The sequence below is a fragment of the Xenia sp. Carnegie-2017 genome, unplaced genomic scaffold (assembly GCF_021976095.1).
Source record: "Xenia sp. Carnegie-2017 unplaced genomic scaffold, XeniaSp_v1 HiC_scaffold_24, whole genome shotgun sequence".
Lineage (NCBI taxonomy): Eukaryota > Metazoa > Cnidaria > Anthozoa > Malacalcyonacea > Xeniidae > Xenia > Xenia sp. Carnegie-2017.
The window spans coordinates 9,378,067-9,397,728 of NW_025813487.1; the positions used below are offsets into that span (position 1 = coordinate 9,378,067).

At 33.9% G+C, this 19,662-nt stretch overlaps 1 protein-coding gene across 1 annotated transcript; it reads left to right on the top strand.

Moving 5' to 3' along the window:
* The first annotated feature begins 1,053 nt into the window (after positions 1-1,053).
* On the top strand, positions 1,054-18,339 carry LOC124450750 (protein eyes shut homolog). Its single transcript, XM_047001391.1, has 26 exons — positions 1,054-1,541; positions 2,108-2,356; positions 2,771-3,013; positions 3,255-3,500; positions 3,739-3,987; positions 5,245-5,355; positions 5,956-6,078; positions 6,735-7,007; positions 7,492-7,971; positions 8,099-8,342; positions 8,428-8,483; positions 8,742-8,846; positions 9,535-9,651; positions 10,128-10,238; positions 10,642-10,764; positions 11,227-11,499; positions 11,692-12,171; positions 12,323-12,566; positions 12,650-12,705; positions 14,084-14,188; positions 14,590-14,706; positions 15,506-15,616; positions 16,033-16,143; positions 16,590-16,821; positions 17,724-18,013; positions 18,082-18,339. The coding sequence occupies exons 1-26, from the start codon at positions 1,205-1,207 to the stop codon at positions 18,084-18,086; spliced, it is 5,091 nt and encodes a 1,696-aa protein (XP_046857347.1). The 5' UTR covers positions 1,054-1,204; the 3' UTR covers positions 18,087-18,339.
* The last annotated feature ends 1,323 nt before the right edge of the window (positions 18,340-19,662 follow it).

A 19,662-nucleotide genomic window follows, 5' to 3' on the forward strand; every position in this document is an offset into this window, starting at 1 on the left:
CAATCATGATTAAGCATTTCAGTAGAGTTATCTTCATCAATATTCAATCGTGTAATCAAATCATAAGAAAAGTCAACGTGTCACTTTCATTTGAATAAGTCTGACATAATTTGCACTGATTTTACAAGTACGTGTGTGACTACAGTCAATAGTTGCAATTTGAAAATAACAACGTTGTCTAGCTGTCTTGTGAGAGAAACTGATGTTTGTATAACATTCATTGTTATAGCTAGTAAATTGTGGAAGAACCTGTCTTTCTACTTGAGAAAGCTGTCTCCTCTCAAAAGTGTTGAAATGCGAGATTCTATCGATTTATCGAATACTTGTGATCTTACTTATTATGCAAATAGCGAATTTATTTTAATATATTGCCGACAACTGTAAATTTTTTATATAAAGCAAGGCAATTCTGAATATTTAAAGATAATTCTAATCTAGCTCTTGTAATGAAATGAGTTTCATAATAACACTGATGTCGAATTATGTCCTTTTGAGAGAATTCCATCAATATCATATGCTTTTGTAGACATACGCAGAAGCAGTTTGATTACGAAAAATCGGCGACTCAAATATCTGATTATCTTAGTAATGAATAAGAAACTTTTTTACCGTTAAATACAAATGATTTGATAAAAATCTTTTACTAGCAATCTGGCAAACTTAGAAACGGCGCACTAAAACCTCCAATGTCGAGACATTTTTATCAAAATGTGAAAGCGTTGAAAATTTAGTAGCGGTAATAAAGACACCTCGCAAACACAGAAAGAACAATAGAAAGTTTGTGAAAGACTCTTTCTTTGAATCTTTAACATGTCTGGTTCCTTCAGCAATTTTTCTTTGAAACTTAATTCTGAAAACAAAAACTCTTTGCGACACAAAACGCGTCTGTAGCAAAATACCTGTAGACATGTACACACATGAATCTGTAAAAATATATAATAGAAAACACTGCCCTTTCGTAGGAAGCATTGTTATACTTTAGCTAATGCAAATTTATGACAGAGCATATAAATGAACAGACCACTGTCCTCACTAACGTTCAGAAGACGATGCGACAGGCTTAAATGGTGTAAGAATGCACCAACATCCTTTCAATTAATCTGAGCAATAAAGCATTTTTATAGTTTGCTGGTATTTTAGATTAGCAAGTAACTATAAAGTGACATAGTAAAATCTGCAGCAAATAAATATTGCTTGATAAAAAATGAGACTTTTCATGTTGTTTGTCGTCGTTGTGATAGTGCATGATGCATCGTGCTGGATTTTTTGGCGACGTAGAAGACGACGACCTCGACGACGTTATTGTCTTACACCTGGTTCTTGGTCGAGGTGGAGTTCTTGTACTCATCAATGTGGAAATGCAGGAGTGCAGACACGAATTAGAAAATTAACTTACTCAAAATGGATATACGGAAGCTGTCCACGTTATAATTTACGGCAAACAAGGCCATGCAACAGAAATAATTGTTACAATGGAGGAAGACCAACCTATCGACATTGTAGTTGTTCAAGTTGTTACACAGGAACGTGCTGTGAAAAACGTAGGTTTTAAATGACATTATTTTAATGTGCGTGGAAAGATTAGGATTAATCATCGGCTTGAAATTACTGCGGGAGGTAGTCCTCCAGTTGCATTCAGCACAGTATAGTAGTCTCACTTCACTGTGCAACTTGCTGCTGTATAGTTAATTACTGGCTGCGGCTAGTCACTTAAGCGCTTCTATTGGTCAGAAAATGCAATTTACTGCAGGCTGCCACTATGTTAATCACATGCGTAATAAGATATCCGTATAACAAAAAATTGTATAGAGTGGGCTACTGTTTGTTTTTTTACTGTGTTATTCAGTTTAGAGTTATTCTTAATCCTTATTACTGTTTCAAACATTTGCTGCCTCATCCCAAACATGAAAATACTTTAAAACATTTGCTGTCTTATTATAGGAGGTAGCTTATAAAATTTTATGAAAACTTGTTTTACTTGTCTACTAAAGACCGAAATAAAACAATGTATTCATGTTTCTGTAAAACGTAACACTTGCACATATATCTGAGTGTTGAGTAAAATTTATCTGAACATGGGAAAACAACAAATAATTTTTTTATGAAGCACGTCGAAGAAATTGTGTAGTCAGTCAATGGTCCAGCTGGAGTTCTTGTAGTCATCAATGTGGTTATGCAGGTTTACAGACACGAACAAGAAGAAAGATTGTGAAAGAAATTTGTGGCGGACGATGTCCATACAGATTACACCAAAGAAGAGCATGCAACAGAAATAAATGTCGCAATGGAGGAAAACCAACCTATGGTAGATGTATCTGTTCAAGCTGTTCGTCAGGAACATGTTGCAACATCAAAGGTAGGTGTTATATTGTTTTGCGTTACTTTGCACGGTGCGTAAAAAGCTTGCGACTATTATTCGCTTTAAGCTATGGTGGGCGGCAGCCGTCCAGTTGTATTCAGTTTAATGCCATAACCTTGATAACAGTTACAAACATTTGCTGCATCATCAAAACCATGATTACAATTTCAAACATTTGCTGCCTCATCAAAACCGTGAACATTGTTTCAGTAATAATTATGACGACACCGAGCTTTCACGTTCTCGTCATAACAGTTTATACATTTTCATGAAAATATACTGTACTTGTCTACAAAAGACGGGACTTTACCAATCTGTGTCAGTAAAAATGTAACACCTTCATGTAGATTTGACAATTGGGTGAAAGGTATCTCAACATTGAAACACAAAAAAAATAAATTTTTTATTAAGCACCTCCAAGAAATTGTGTAGTCAGTCCATGGTCCAGCTGGAGTTCTTGTAGTCATCAATGTGGTTATGCTGGTGTACAGACTCGAACAAGAAGAAAGATTACATCAGAAAGTTGTGGCGGACATTGTTATGATTTACTCCAAAGAAGAGCATGCAACAGAAATAAGTGTCGCAATGGAGGAAAACCAACCTATGGTAGATGCATCTGTTCAAGCTGTTGGACAGGAACATGTTGCAACATAGGTAGGTTAATGTTATGATGTTATTTCAAATTGCTTTGTGCCGTGCTTACAAAGATTGTGATTAATTATTGTCTTCAAATTATGACCAGAGGTAGCTTTCCAGTTAAATTCAATTCAATATTATAATCAATCCTGATTACAGTTTAAATAATTGCCACCTCATTATAACATCTTCATATACAGCTAGGAATTGGATACAATTTATCTAGACATTGAAATACAACAAATATTTTTTAATCAAGCACGTCGAAGAAATTGTCTTGTCAGCAGTTGGTCCAGTTGGAGTTCTTGTAATCATCAATGTGGAAGTGCAGGTGTACAGATACGAACAAGATACAAGACTAGAACAGAAAGTTGTGGTGGAAGTTGTTCATATAGTTTTAAACAATCGAAAGCATGCAACAGAAATAAATGTTTGAATGGAGGAAGATCAACCTATGGTAGATGTATCTGTTCAAGTTGTTGGACAGGAACATGTTGCAACATAGGTAGGTTAATGTATGATATTATTTCAAATTGCTTTGTGCCGTGCTTACAAAGATTGTGATTAATTATTGTCTTCAAATTATGACCAGAGGTATCTTTCCACTTATATTCAATTCAATATTATAATCAATCCTGATTACAGTTTAAATATTTGCCACCTCATTATAACATCTTCACTTACAGCTAGGAATTCGGTACAATTTATATATACAGTGAAATACAATAAATATTTTTATCAAGCACGTCGAAGAAATTGTGTCCCAGGTCAATGGTCTAGTTGGAGTTCTTGTAATCATCAATGTGGAAATGCAGGTGTACGGACACGAACAAGAGGAAAGATTACAATAGAAAGTTGTGGTGGAAGTTGTTCATATAGTTTTAGCCAAATAAAAGTATGCAACAGAAATAAATGTCAAAATGGAGCAACACCATCCTATGGTAAATGTATTTGTAGAAGTGGTTGGAAAGGGACATGCTGCGACATTAAAGGTAGGTGTTTTGATATTATTTTACCTTGCCTTTCCCAAAACAAGTTTTTTATTCTATAGCAACTACTTTGATCAAATAATGCAAGATGTATATAAGTATAGCACTTTTGATACATAAATGTCCGCTTGTCTGTATGATCATTAATTAGATCTAAGTGGGTGATTTGCAGTTTCAAATTGGTGTAAGGCACTAACCTCCCAGTGACAAAAGTGACAACGAGCCGCTGAGGCGAGTGAGTTTTATATAATTAAATCTATATAAATCTCAACTATAACTTGCAAACAATTTTTTTTGTTTTCCCCTAACTACACTTGGAAGATTAAAAAAAGGCAAGATTTTGCAAATATCACGCGTACATAATCTCTAGGATTGAAGAAATTTCATTGGCCAGCTTGCGTCACGTGCTAAAGTGTGATTGGGTATCAGCATAAAAAGTAATGGCTGATAAATTTCGTTAGAATTTTATGGAAGATAAAGTGCAAATCAACGACAGAAAACTTTTTTCTTTATTCTCAAATATGCCAACCACTCCAATTACGTCTTTTTCAAAGTTCCTATTTACGGGTAAATTTAGGTAATTTTCAATTATTTTTGCTTTTTGTTTGTATTTTAAACAAGAAAATTTCTGTTACGTCAATTCCGTTTGTCTGTACTCATATAAATCATAGCTCTAAACAATTGAACATGCATAAATTCTTAACGTTATTATATAAAACACAGGCAAACACCACGGACATGATATACGGCCGTACGCAAGATTGTATTACCATGAATTTCGTTATGCTATTTGGCAACTATTAGTTGATTATGATAGGCAAACTTATTCAAACACTGTTCTCCAGTATCCCGAGTGAACGCCTGATTGGCGTCTTGTTTTTATACCATTATTAATTTCGAGAAGATAAAATTAGCCTATCCAGCTTGGACTGTGCAAGAAAGCTCGCTTCGATATTTCTCAGTAAAGACCTCGAGCTAGGGTAAATCAGGCTTAATATAAACACACTTAGATGAGCAAATTTGCAAGGTCAGTGTTCCACCTTTACGTTTAATAAGCTGCGGTATGCGACAATTATGTGGTGCAGATTTCAAAATTTTCAAAAAAGTAAATGTTGTTCGGAAAATTTTTCAAAATTTGATGATTTTTTTTCTACTACGGTCAATAAAAACTACAATGATAAAGTGTTGAGTTCTAAGGATACCCATATATATGGGCCTGAAATGTATCAATGAAAGAGCCTTATATTTTTCATTATTTAGCTGGAGTTTGTGATCACGGTCCTTGCAAAAATGGGGGCTCATGTCTTGTTGATGGCAGTTCATACAAATGTATTTGTCTTCCAGACTTCATTGGTGTTCACTGTGAGAAGGGTAAATATTTAAATTTATGACTCGTTACAGGACTTTATTTTTTTAGCGTTCTGAAAGCAAGCCATTGAAAATCCTGAAATAATTTTAAACCTACAATACAATACACATATGACTTAAACTGAAGACTTCGCTATTTTATACTACAATACCATGTGAAACAGTGGCAGTTCTAGGGTAAGTCAAAATAAATTATAAAAGCTCATTTTAAATTCAAAAGACTTTTTAAAAACGTTAAAAATTATAAAGAACAATGGAGACTAAAATACACCCAATAGGACTAGCTCCAAACTATATTAATATTGAAATATATTTTCAATAATGTATTCTGACCGACACTGAATCCACTACAGATGTGAAAATAAAAATTTATAGTGTCAACCATCATTACCCACAAACAGATATGTACTTTATTAATACTTCATCTTTATTACTATAGTTTTCTTTATACATTTTTGAATGTAACTCCAATCTTTATGACTGTTTCTTCAGATAATATCGTTTTAATCTGCTTAAGTGAAGATCGTTTTTTGCATAACTTATTTTCTGCATTATTGATACTAAGTAAAAAGTCTAAATGATGTTATTTTCTTTTTCATTCAGTCGTTCCAAATCCTTGCAAGCCAAATCCATGTAAAAACGGTGGACAATGCAACGTATTGGGTAATATTTACACCTGTAAATGCAAGCCTACGTTTGGTGGTAACAACTGCGAACATTCTCAAAGTAAGTAGAAACAAAAAGCATTTATAGGTAATTTCATTCTCCGCTGATTTCAAAAACCAACAATTATTCCGTTTTCTCAATTATATTTTCAAAAAAATTCGATTTCAATGTCTTTCTTTCACCTTATCTAAAGATGTCGTTTGGCTTGCTCTTTTCATAAAACCATTAAATTTTCTTTGCTCAAAGTGTCGATTTTGTTTTTGTTAGTAGATTACTTTAAGTAAAATGAATAATTACATGAAATGGTGTAAAAGATGGAGTACTAAGCGTGGAGTACTGTGGATCTTACATGATTATGATGTTTCTCAGATAAGGCCTTTGGAAATATTGTGAAGTACAGAGCATTAAACATTACCACCCGTCTGTAACAAACAGAAATCTCCGCCATATTCAATAGACGCCTTGTTAAAAGTCGCGATAGTCGCTCACAAGTGTGTTCCGGCGTTCAAGCGACTGATGCGTGCGCATCAATTCGCTTTGCACACGACTGAATCGACTGCCTAGTGTATTTCAGGCTTTATTTAAATAATTTTAAAGAGTAAACAAACACTCCACACGGCATACTCTGGTTTTTCAACTTGCCGACTTGTGTGTCCGTATTAGAAATAGTTAGAGTTGATGTTTTTTACAAAGTTCATCTCTTTTCCTTTACTTAGCTATATGTTCTGCTTCTGGTGATCCTCATTACACCTCATTTGATGGCAAAAGATTTGATTTTATGGGAGATTGCGAATACGAGTTTGCAAAAGACTGCAGCAAAAATAAACTTTTTACTGTCCATACTAAAAATGTTGCTTGTGGATGGCGTGTTACTTGTACAGCGGCCGTTGATATCATTATAGCTGGATACTTCATTCAGCTGACACGTGAGCGTGGTACAGCAGCCGTAAATGGAGTTAAGCAGACAAAATTCCCAATAAGCAGTCCCGGTAGGGGTTTCAATGATTTTGTTATTGTTTGTATTTAAATAAGTATTACTTGGTTTACTAAAGGTAAATTCGAGTTCCAAAATGCGTTTTTCTTGCCTTGTCGCGCGGGATTACACAAATCACGCGTGATTGAGTCAAATATATTGCACCAATGGAAAACTTTCCTGGATTGTTTCATGCATGAGAGTCACCAATGAAACGTAAATGGAAACATGATTGACATAATATCGTTTCCACGTGTGAGATTGCATTGCCAAATCTTTCGTTGCGCTATTTCACAACTATTATAATATAAGTAAACACTGTTCTGGAGTAGCCGGAGTGAACGCCTAGCAGGCGTTTTGTTCCAACTAAATAAACTATTGCTCATTGCGGAGTTTTTGAGTCGAAACGGAAGCCATTACTAAAATTCATGGATTGGTTAAAGAGATATTGAATAAAAACGTTGTTTTTCGAATTAAATTTATGAATATCTTTATTTAAGGATTCACAATCACGAATCCCAGTAGGAGCTGGCTGGTTTTAACCACAGACATCGGAATGTCAGTGAATTGGAACTTTTGGTCAGAAGTAAAGGTGACAATTTCTGGAAAATACAAGGGAATGATTTGCAACACATCTCTATGTGGCAACAACAATGGTCGTCAAGACGACGACCATCTCTACAGTAGAGAATGTGCCCAACCACCAACGCTATGTATCCCTGATTCTAAGAAAAGAGCTATAATTGATAAATGTCACTTGATGAACGATCGTTCGTCACCATTCCATGGAGCATGCAACCGTTATTTTGATCCTGCAAATTTGATCAGTAATTGTAAATATGACGCATGTCGCTGCACCGATCCAATGAAATGTGTTTGTAACGCTTTTGCTGCTTACAGTAAACTTTGTGTTGAATATGGTGGTCTTATTGACTGGAGATTTAAGGGAACTTACTTATATCCAAAACTCAAGGAATGTGGTAAGAAGAACTCTTTAAATTTACAATATGTTCTTCCTTCAAGTAGAAAAAGTGTACAAAAAAATCAATTTAGTTTTTCATAAATCATTACAATCATCCCTAAATGTGCATCACATTTTCTATGTAGAACAAACATGTAGCAACAAAGGAGAAATTTTCACCGAATGCGGATCTGCTTGTGCAAAAACATGTCGTGATATATCACGTGGTCTAAACTGCAGTGAAACCTGCATTCCCGGATGTCATTGTCCCAAAGGATCTTACTTGGATGACAAGAATCATTGTGTTCCTGTGAAGAAATGCCCATGCTTCTTTGAAGGAAAGTATTATAAAGCTGGCGAAAATGTCAAAGTTGGACGATGTAAAACCTGGTAGATATTTTTTTCTTTTGATAAGATTTATTAAATCAATGTATTTCATTCTGCTCGCAACAATTCTTTTTGTTTGTTTCTTTAGTACATGCAATATGGGAGCTATGGCTTGTGTCGAAGACCGAGATTGTTCCACTAAAGGTAAGAATAACACTGGCTTTTAATATTTTGAATGTTTTGGACATCGCAACGTAAAAATTTCTGTCTAGAGTACCATTCGTGGTAAAATTAGATGTAAATAATTCGGTAGATGTGATCACGATTATCTAAAAACATTTGCATATTGCACTCGCATGAAGTTTTTGTTGTGTTTTGAACACATTACAACTCTTTATTTTTATTAAATTTTTCCATGAAAACTGTTTGAAAAAACTCCATGAGCTATTAATACGGTTGTAGGTCCTTGTGAGTCTTTCCCATGTAAAAATGATGGTGTTTGTATCGAGAAAGGAAATAATTTTACTTGTAATTGTACCAAAGAATATCAAGGAGAAACATGTGAAGGTTTGTACTGTTAATTCTATAGCCACATAACTTAATAGAATTTCTCTGTTTCTTTTTGCGCTTGCGTTATGGTTCATCAATTTCTCAAAGATTTTTGTGCATCTAGCTACATAATACATTTGATCTCGTAGGTTGAAAATTTTTTTAAAAGTTTGTTCTCATATCGTTTAGTGATGTAACTGGAGATTTGCTTCAGTCTCACTTAAATGCTTGACTTATTTTTAATTTTTAATTTTGCTTTTTGCGAGCTTTCAAGATGGCGTCCTTTCCTGACCTTGGTATGGCAGTTAAACAAGTTAGATGCATAGGAGACTGGGCTCTAATCATTGATAGTATATATATACACAGACAATTGTCAACTGTATAAAGACAGCGTTGAAGCATTAAATTTTTATAATCGTCATTCATATATAAATTTAATTGATCATCTGAGATATAAGATTATTTAACTATAAAACTAGTGTGTTTTTTATAAGCTAATATTCAGAATAACTGCCTTGGGTCGGGTTTTTTACAGCTTAATTCATCTGTATTTTTCTATATAAAACAGTCTCGATTACGCTGTTAGTAAATTATTTTCATGCATAAAAATGTCATTCAAAATAACTTTACGTGATATTTTTTGTGATTTATGCGTTAAAAATTAAGGAATATCATTATTTGCTCTAATAAAATGATTTTTCCGTAGAGTTAAAACCAAAACCTTGCGACTCACGTCCTTGTAAGAACAAAGGTATTTGTACAAATATGGGAGATTCATTCTCGTGTGAATGTGCTGATGGTTTTAAAGGAAAAACTTGTGGAGGTTGGTTCATTTATGAGTTTTGCATAAGAATTAGTACGAAAAATTCGGATATGTGAATCAAATTGCTTATAATACACAATAAAATATCGTCAAATATTAAGTTATTATAGTTTCGTATTTGCACGTTATTGCTAAGATTTTAAAGCACCTTAGATTTTTTTAAAGTGATGCTGAATATATTATAGATCTTCAAATATATATTCCAGTTCTGCTATCCTCACTTATTTAATATTTCAATGTTCGTGCGGAAACTGCTCAGCGAGATTATGTGGTCCGAATTTTAAGTTTTTTGAAAAAGTCACTTAAGTCAAAAATATTTTTCGAAATTTGATGATATTTTTTACCTCTACTGTCAATGAATTTACCGAAAAAATTCCTTGGTTTTATGTTTTGAAATAATTAATGCTTACCCGCATTTTCGAGCTGAAATTAATAAAAGTGTTTTTCTTTTCTTAAATGTATGATTTTGATTATAGTTGGAGTTTGTGATGATTCTCCTTGTAAAAATGGTGGCTCGTGTCTTGTTGATGGCAATTCATACAAATGTATTTGTCTTCCTGACTTCATCGGTATTCACTGTGAAAAGGGTAAATATTCAAAGTTGTGAGTTTTTGTATGACTCTAAAGTCACCATATTCATAAAAAACATGCGATTGAAAACCTTTAAATAAATGTAAACCTCCGATACACGATTATAGTATGGCTTAAAATGAACACATCGCCCAATACTATGTAGCTAAAATTGAAATTTAATGGATTCGAACCACATTAAATTGAGTCAAATATATATTTTATGATTACGTTTTTCATCATCATGATCTTTTAATTTTGCTATTTACTGATATTTCTAAGTTCACTATTTTTAACTGCTTCTTCAGCTAATTGGTTAGCTCCTTTGTTTAAGTGAAGATAATTTTTACAAAACTTGTTTTCTGCATTTCAAATATTAATTCAAAACTGTAAAATATTCAATTTTTATTTTTCTTTCAGAGGTTCCCAATCCTTGCAAGCCAAATCCATGCAAAAATGGTGGACAATGCAACGTATTGGGCAACATCCACACCTGTAAATGCAAGCCTACGTTTGGTGGTGACAACTGCGAACATTCTCAAAGTAAGCATACAAAAAAATATTTTTAGGTAATTTCATTTCAAGCTAATTTCAATAGCCACCAATTATTCCGTTGATCCAAATTATTTTGTTAAAATTGGTAATTGAAAATTGAGTAGAAATGGAATCCTTATACGCATCAGTTAAAATTGATGTTCAAATTAATCTATTCTTGTCATCATTCAGTTTCCTTTCCTCTGCTTGCCTATGTTTCTTTTGGTTTTTGATGCTCAATTATTTGAAATGCTGGAAAAAGCGAAGTAAAGGATACTTATTATGGAGAACTGGGGCAACAACAATGCGAACAACAATGTCCCCTCCTTTAGCAATGGAAAAATTGCAAAGTCTCTAATTGAAAATTGTTTTTCCATTTCATAAAGTGTGCGTACTTATTTTAATATAAAAGGTCCTTCCGAGTTCATGTTTTATTACAAACTAAAGTTGGTCTTCTTTTCCTTTACCTAGCAACATGTTCTGCGTCTGGTGATCCTCATTACACCTCGTTTGATGGCAAAAGATTTGATTTCATGGGAGATTGTGAATACGAGTTTGCAAAAGACTGCAGTAAAAACAAACTTTTTACTGTCCTTACAAAAAATTTGCGTTGTGGACAGCGCGTGACCTGTACAGCGGCTGTTAAGATTATTATAGCTGGATACTTCATTCAGCTGACACGTGAGCGTGGAACAGTAGTTGTAAATGGAATTAAGCTGACGAAATTCCCAATAATCCGTCCAGGTATGAATTTATACGCTTTTGTTTTTATTGTTTTAAAATAGTTCTTAATACTAAATATATCATAGATCATTACAGACTTTGTATTCTAGACAGAAAGTAACCTCTCTTTCTATCTAACATTTACGGATCGGTTTCTGAAGTGAATAGAAACCATTGGTTTTTAACTTTAAAGTGGAATATCTTTTGTTTAAGGATTCAAGATCACCAATCCCAGTTGGAGATGGCTGATTATTACCGCAGATATTGGAATGACAGTGAGTTGGAACTTCGGGTCGTACGTAAAAGTCACCGTTTCTGGAAAATACAAGGGAATGATTTGCAACACATCTTTATGTGGCAACAACAATGGTCGTCAAGACGACGACCATCACTACAGTAGAAAATGTGCTCCACCCCCAATACCATGCATCCCTGATTCTAAAAAGAAAGCTGTGATTGATAAATGTCACTTGATGAACGATCGTTCGTCACCATTCCACGGAGCATGCAACCGTTATTTTGATCCTGCTAATTTGATCAGTAATTGTAAATATGACGCATGTCGCTGCACCGATCCAATGAAATGTGTTTGTAACGCTTTTGCTGCTTACAGTAAACTTTGTGTTGAATATGGTGGTCTTATTGACTGGAGATTTAAGGGGACTTATTTGTATCCAAAACTCAAAGAATGTGGTAAGAACAACTGTTTAAACTCAAATACTTCTTAGTTAGCATTTTTTCTTTCAAGCAGAAAAAATTTTTGTTACTACTGAATCACAAATTAGTCGTTCATACGTACATCAATAAATTCATTACTTAAAGGTAATCATTTTTCTTTGCGTAGAACAAACATGCAAGAACAAAGAGGAAATTTTCACAGAATGTGGATCTGCATGTGCAAAAACATGTCGAGATATATCACGTGGTTTAAAATGCAGTGAAACCTGTATTCCAGGATGTCATTGTCCCAAAGGATCTTACTTGGACGACAAGAATCATTGTGTTCCTATGAAGAACTGCTCATGTTTCTTTGAAGGAAAGTATTATAAAGCAGGCGAAAATCTCAAAGTTGGACGATGTAAAACCTGGTAGATATTTTTTTCGATAAGATTGTTACATGAATGTATTTTTTCTGTTTCCATCAATTCTTTTTGTTTTGTAATTTCTTTAGTACGTGTAATATGGGAGCTATGGCGTGTGTTGAGGATCGAAACTGTTCTTCTAAAGGTAAGAATGACATCGGCTTTTAAAAATTTTAAAAATTTTAAACATCAGCATATAAAATGTGCTGTTTAAAGTTAACTACATTCGTAGTTAAGTTAGATGTAAATAATTTAATAGAAATATGAATGTTTTTGAAACACAATTTATCAGATGTATATACATTTGCATATTGCACCTGCACGGAGATTTTTTCGTTAAGATTAGCCATATGACTATGTAACTTTTAGCTATATGTTTGTAAATGATGATCGTCCAGAAAGTTCGAGAAGGACTGTTTTGATATTGACGTTTCGACAACTTATAGTCATCTTCAGAAAGAGGAGTAAACGTCAGGTTAGCCGTATTTATGTCTGAATTTACGTCATTGTACAGGAAATGCAGGAATTGTATTGTGTGAGTGAAATATTTTATTTTGTTGTGATGTGATGTGACGTTTTTTGTAATGTGTGTCAATTGTGTATTGTCATTGTGAATTAGTTTGAAGTGTAATGTTTTAGTTGATCGTTTGTTTGTACAGAAGTCGTTTGTAGGTGCCGGTAATTGCTGTGATTGTTCAGGGGGTTCCAAGTTGGTATAAGTAAGTAAGTGATGATTTGAGTCTCAGTCAATGTTGGATTGATTTGATGAGTTTTCTTGTTTTTAGTAGCTCGTTTGTGCTACTAAGAAACAAGACAAACGAGCTACTAAGAAACAAGACAAAACTAATCACATTGCCGAACATCACCGAATCACAAAGCACAACATTGACTGGGACTCGGCAAAATGCATCACTTACAGTACTGACTATAGACAACGGCTTACATTAGAAAGTTGGTATACCAACTTGGAACAAACCCCTGAACAGATCACAGCAATTACCGGCACCTTACAAACGACTTATTCACAATACAAACAAACGATCAACTAAAACATTACACTTCAAACTAATTCACAATGACAATACACAATTGACACCACACATTACAACTAAAACGTCACACCTAAATCACACATCACAACTAAAAATAAAATATTTCACTTCACACTAATCCACAATGACAATACACATTTCCTGCACATTTCCTGTACACACAATACAATGACGTAAGAACCAGACAATAAATACGGCTAACCTGACGTTTACTCCTCGTTTGACTCTGAAGATGACTACCGCTAAGGTTGTCGAAACGTCAGTCAACAACATCAAAAACAGTCCTTCTCAGGACTTTATTAACCTGGACGATCATCATTTACAAACATATAACGATACTCCCGGGTTCAAACCATTTACTTTAACTTTTAGCTACTTGGTCGTTAAAAATATCTTATCTCCTTTTCTTGTTACACATTCCCATGAAAAATTTTTAAAGCAACGCTATGAACTATTTAAATACGGTTTTAGGTCCTTGTGAGTCTTTCCCATGTAAAAATGATGGTGCTTGTATTGAGGAAGGAAATAGTTTCACTTGTATTTGTACCAAAGAATATCAAGGCAAAACATGTGAAGGTTTGTTATATTTCACTTATGGTGAAAGAGTTCACTGATACAACTGCGCATGTCATGGGTTTACGACCCTATAGATGACTTTCAAATATTAAATTGTCAATATCACCAGTAATATTTATAAGTTTGTTTTATTCGGTGGTCAAAAATAGGAATTTATAAAACTGTAAAGCTAGTGCGTTTACCATAAAAATTACTAAGATCAACCACCCCATTGAATAAAAGTTAAATAAACTTCTTATTTCTATAGTATTTTCCAACATTTATCTGAAGTGCGTTGATTAAGTTTAATTCAAGTAGACTTTTCTTTTGAACAAAGTCTATTACGCTGTTTTTAAATATCATTATATTAGCAACTTTACGTAGAAACTCTTATTTGCCCTAATCTCGTGATTTTTCTATAGATTTAAGACCAACACCGTGTGACTCGAGTCCTTGTAAAAACAACGGTACTTGTACAAACAAAGGAGATAACTTCACGTGTGAATGTGCTGATGGTTTTGAAGGCAAAACTTGTGAAGGTTCGTTTCAAACTTGAACTTTATTTAGTGATTGGTGCCAAATCTCTTTGACGTGTGTATAAAATAGTGAAGTATAGGTCCTATCTACAGGGTTTCTTCATAAAAACGAAACCGCATAAATTATGTATTTGCTGCAATTATTATTCTCAATAATATTATTAGCATTCACAACAGTTTCATAAGCTTGCTACTTTTGCCCCTCTATGTTTTCATAGGTTTTGTGCAGTGTTTAAGAAATTAATTTAAAGGTAGCTGCTATCATACACTGATGTTTGGCTAAGATTTATTACGCAAAAGCTTTGTAACATTAATTGCCTGAGTAATGACTGCCTTAAAAACGTAATCATATTTTCCTGAATACTTATAAGTTGCGGCGAACATGGACAAGCGTGTAACTAAATCAACCAGACGAAACAATTATAGCTATCACAGAATAAATTATCTTAAGCAGATTCAAAGTTAATCATTCGTACTGGTTTCGTTAAAAAGAATTATGATTTTAATATGTGTAATACGTTGACTAAGCTTATCGCAATAAGCTTATAGTCAACTTATTATTAATATTATATTTCTGAATAGCGAGTGTGGCATTATTAATTGATTATGATTATTTGATAATCCCATAAAACTTGGTTTAAAATTCACTGCAGCAGACACATAGTACATGTCATTAAAACATTTTGAATGCTTATGAGAAAAACAAAAGGATCATATAAGACAACCAGCATTTATGATGTAAGCCATAATTTTTGAAAGCATTTCATCATAAAATTTTTTTTTGAATATTTTTTACATCAAGTTATGAACGTTTGTGCCAAAGAACCATGTAAGAATGACGGTGTTTGTACAAGCAATGGATCTTCTTATCAATGTGATTGTAAATTTGGTTTCATCGGAAACAATTGCCAGGGTGAGCAAATTTTGAAAATTTTTTATGGCTATTACTTTGTGTTTTTCCTAGATAGCCACAATCTCTCTTGAGGTCAGGGGCCTGGTCACCTTTTGAAGGATAAACCTTTCTTGCCTAAGTTAATCTTCTGTACAAAATTTCCATTGAGATACCTCATGTAAAACGTAAACTATTTTAAGCGCATCTAACTGCGAGTACATCGGATAACGATATTGGAAAAAAGGATACGACTTTTTGAATGCAACAATTAGAACCAGTCCCTAAACACAAATTTCTCATTATGGTTTTATGGTTCATTTTCGTTGGGCTGTTTTATGATTGTCATCATTTCTTGGCTGTTGAGCTGAGAATATTAATAACAATATTTTACCGCATTGTTTAACATTGTTCAATACAAACACGGTTTTTCTATTTAGACATAGATGCTTGTGCTGAAGGACCATGTAAAAATGATGGTAATTGTACAAGTGTTGGATCTTCTTATAAATGTAAATGTAAATCTGGTTTCAATGGAAAGAATTGTGAGGGTAAGCATGATTTGTAAATTTTTCCTCTTTTCTCACCCTCCCTGTTTTATGATTTACCATAATTATTTTTTCTAATTGGGAAAGAATGTATATTTTGAAATTGAATAAATATAGCATTAAAGTGCGTGGGACATTTTTTTTGAAATATTGCTTTCATTGCAATGAATAGGCATGATCCATTTTTCGCAAAAATTCATCCACTAGGTAGCAAGCCCCATACTCAGTTTTACAGGAATTTGTCTCATGTTTTTGTGAATTGAAGCCTGTTTGTGGGTTTGCAACCTTCACCTTCCTCAGTCAGCAAGCCACTTGACGTTCCTATTGCTGATTACGTCATTACGTTTTTCATGAAATCAGGGAAGAATAACAGAAGTCAAAAATTGCTATACGCTAGAAATCCGTCCGCTGTTTATTTGTAAAAAAATAAATCTTATTCCTTATTTCAGCCATCACTAAATCGGCCTGCGTAAACGCGAATTGGTGGCTTTCTTTCAACAAACAAGGATGGTCCACATGTAAGACCACAGACACATTTATTACTGGTTTATATCGCAGCAGCTATATCAGTTATGATGGAATTTTCCGTCTTGACGAAGCGAAATGCTGCACATCGGGGCCAAAATATACTGCACAGAAAGGTATTTGTCAAAATGCCGACTGGGGAACATCTTTCGACACGTTAGTATCCTTTCACAGATGTAAACTTTTATTTATTGACTGTTAGCGTATCGAGCCCGTACATGCCAATAAGATTATTGTAAAAATGAACAAAGCAGTGACAGAAGTCTCGGCGGGGTAGAAATCTCGATTTACAAATTTCATCTTTATTTAAAATTGCCAGAAATTTTACGTTATGATGACAAAAATGTGAAAACAACTGAATGCATTGAAATTCAGAGAAGTAATGCTGGAGCATGCATGAAAATTTCAACGGGGCACATCATGCTTAAACCTAATAATCCTTGATGTATTTTCTTTTATGAGCTTTCTTTTTTTATATAAACCCAATGACAGTCTCCATCGCTTTATATAAACCAATCTTTGAAAAAGACGAATAAACCAATTAGTCATCTCAAGAATTCTAGATCTCAAGGAATTGTCAAACAATGCATTCCATGCAAAAAGTTTTGACACTACAAAAAAACTTCTTATAAATTTTCTTACCTTCGACTCCGCACGTCCATCGCCAGGACTGAATTTCCGTTACTGAAACAAAACGCAAGTAAAATGAAAACTTTACTTGCATTAGAGCCGTGATTAATTTTGCTTCAATAATTGCGTATCTGATATGAACAGTGTTTATATCAATAAGCTTTAGATTTATTGACACAGACTGCCAGACAGGCGCTCAAGCACTCTAAAAGTCAGAGGATAGAAATACAAAGTCATCTTTGCAGTTCTTACACTTATCATTTTTCATCTGCCGTAGTGGGATTTTCTTGCAGAAAATAATTTCGTGACTTGTAGCTTTGTCGTCCTCCATAGCTTTTGCTTTTCAGAATGACGAATAATTTTCCGTGTGTCATGCAACAGTTGATAAATAAGGCTAATCACTCATTCTTAAAACTTTGGTATTTTAGAGGAGGCAAATGGAGTGTTTGTCCAAAGGGATATTTTCTAAATGGTCTCTATCGTTCAAGTGGTCACAAATTACAAAATATAGAACAGGCAAAATGCTGCAAGCCAGTCAATCACCCCAACAAATATGGTAATTGTCGTTATCGTTTTATCAGATATTCTTTTAATAAGAAAGGTTGGACGACGTGTAATGATCATGAAAAGGGGTTCTACCTCACTGGATTCAGAAGAGATTATCATGGACATTGGCTTCACAACATTGACTTTTTCAAATGTTGTAAAATGTGGACTGGTAAGATTGTATTTTTAAGAATCATTTTTGGATAAAAGTAGATATTTTGACAATCTCCCTTTGTTTAGGTTGAGGCTCTTTGTTTCCACTCAATCAAAATGAACGTTTTCATCGTAGAAGAAAAGTGTTTGCTGTAATTAAGATAGAAAGTATTTGATTAGTTATTTGCTTAGTATTTTGTTCAGTAAAAGTTTGAAGAAAAAAGGGATGTGGTTATTTTTAATCTGTTATGGCCACTGATCTCACGAACTGTTTAAAACCTAGGTTTTAATAAGGGCACTGAATTGTTTCATAACTCTTTGAATATATGAAGGCATTCGCAATAAGATAATGTCAAGTTTATGGACTGATCATAGCTATCCGGTCAATAAAAACATGACAAAATTTATATCCACACAGTCAAAAAGAAGAACTACTAAATTGCAAAAGCTGTCAAACACAGTTACGTCTTACTGACATGCGTGGGTGCAATGTGTGCAACGGCATCATACCAACCAATCAGGCATGCCATTAATTCCCATTGGTGTGAACCAATGCTTAGACTTGTTTCGGCCACAGTATAGGTATATACATTTGGGCCACTTCGCTGTGCAACTGGCTGCTGTATATTTAATTACTTTACTGGCTGCCGTTTGCCATATCGTCAATCCTATTTGTCAAAAAAGCAATTTACTGGCTGCCAATATGGTAATCACATGCGTAATAAAATATGCGTGGCACGAAAAAATTCAGTGGAGAGGCCATACTGTATGTTCTCTACTGTGTTTCGGCCTTCTGGGCGTTTTTTTTTCTTTAGCTGCCTTTGAGTTTCGCTCTGTAATAGCTTCAGCTTTGTTAAAGAAATAATTTCTTCCTTTTATACGATGAACATCTTGTTCTACTTCTTACTTTTTAAGTACACGTATGGCATCATTGTGAATGTTATCTACAGTTTAAAGATAAAGAATGTGACGTTTTAAAGTAACCGCGAAATATGGACAAACAAACAGTCGTCGAAGGCAAAAAAAAAACAATCGCTAAGGGCAAACCCAAGTAGATTTTTGTACTTCTTCCTAAGGTTTGAATAATCCATTAACTTTTCTTAAAAATATTCTTTTAAGTATCTTACATATCAAAAGTATTTAAGAATATTGAGATGATCTGAATTAAGTATGAAATTTGGTAATGGCCTTGATTTATATTCAACTATATTAGGGGTTTGATAATTGTTATTCGTTTGCTATGGCTTTGTTGCTTGAGAATTCGTTGGTCCTGTGTTCGAACAGTAGATCCAGGTAATCATATTGAAACAAGTGGTAAAGGTTTGTCGAATTCTTTTACGAAACGTAGTTATAAGCCAAGGGTATATTTTTGAACTTTAATTTGAATGCTATAACCTTAAATCGTTCGAAGTGATTTCCTAAATTGTTACATTAATCATTGCCGAATGTTAAAAGCTTATGCTAATGTTATAGATTATTAAGCTTGCTTACGTTTTCCTGGCAGACGAATGTATCCCAAAGGAGGTTAAGCATCGTAGCTAGTGTTGTCTAAAAATACTTGACCAAATCCGCCTGCCGACGTAGAAGTTTCATATTTCATACTTTTCAGCACGATAAAGCGGGGGAAAATTTCTTTTAAATCTTGTAAAAGCGTGTTTTGATGAAAAA

Coding starts and splice junctions, on each gene's coding strand:
- LOC124450750 (XM_047001391.1), top strand. CDS start 1,205: ATGAGACTTTTCATGTTGTTTGTCGTCGTTGTGATAGTGCATGATGCA. Junction 3,501..3,738: donor AGGAACATGTTGCAACATAG/GTAGGTTAATGT, acceptor ATTTTTATCAAG/CACGTCGAAGAAATTGTGTC. Junction 12,567..12,649: donor GTTGGACGATGTAAAACCTG/GTAGATATTTTT, acceptor TAATTTCTTTAG/TACGTGTAATATGGGAGCTA.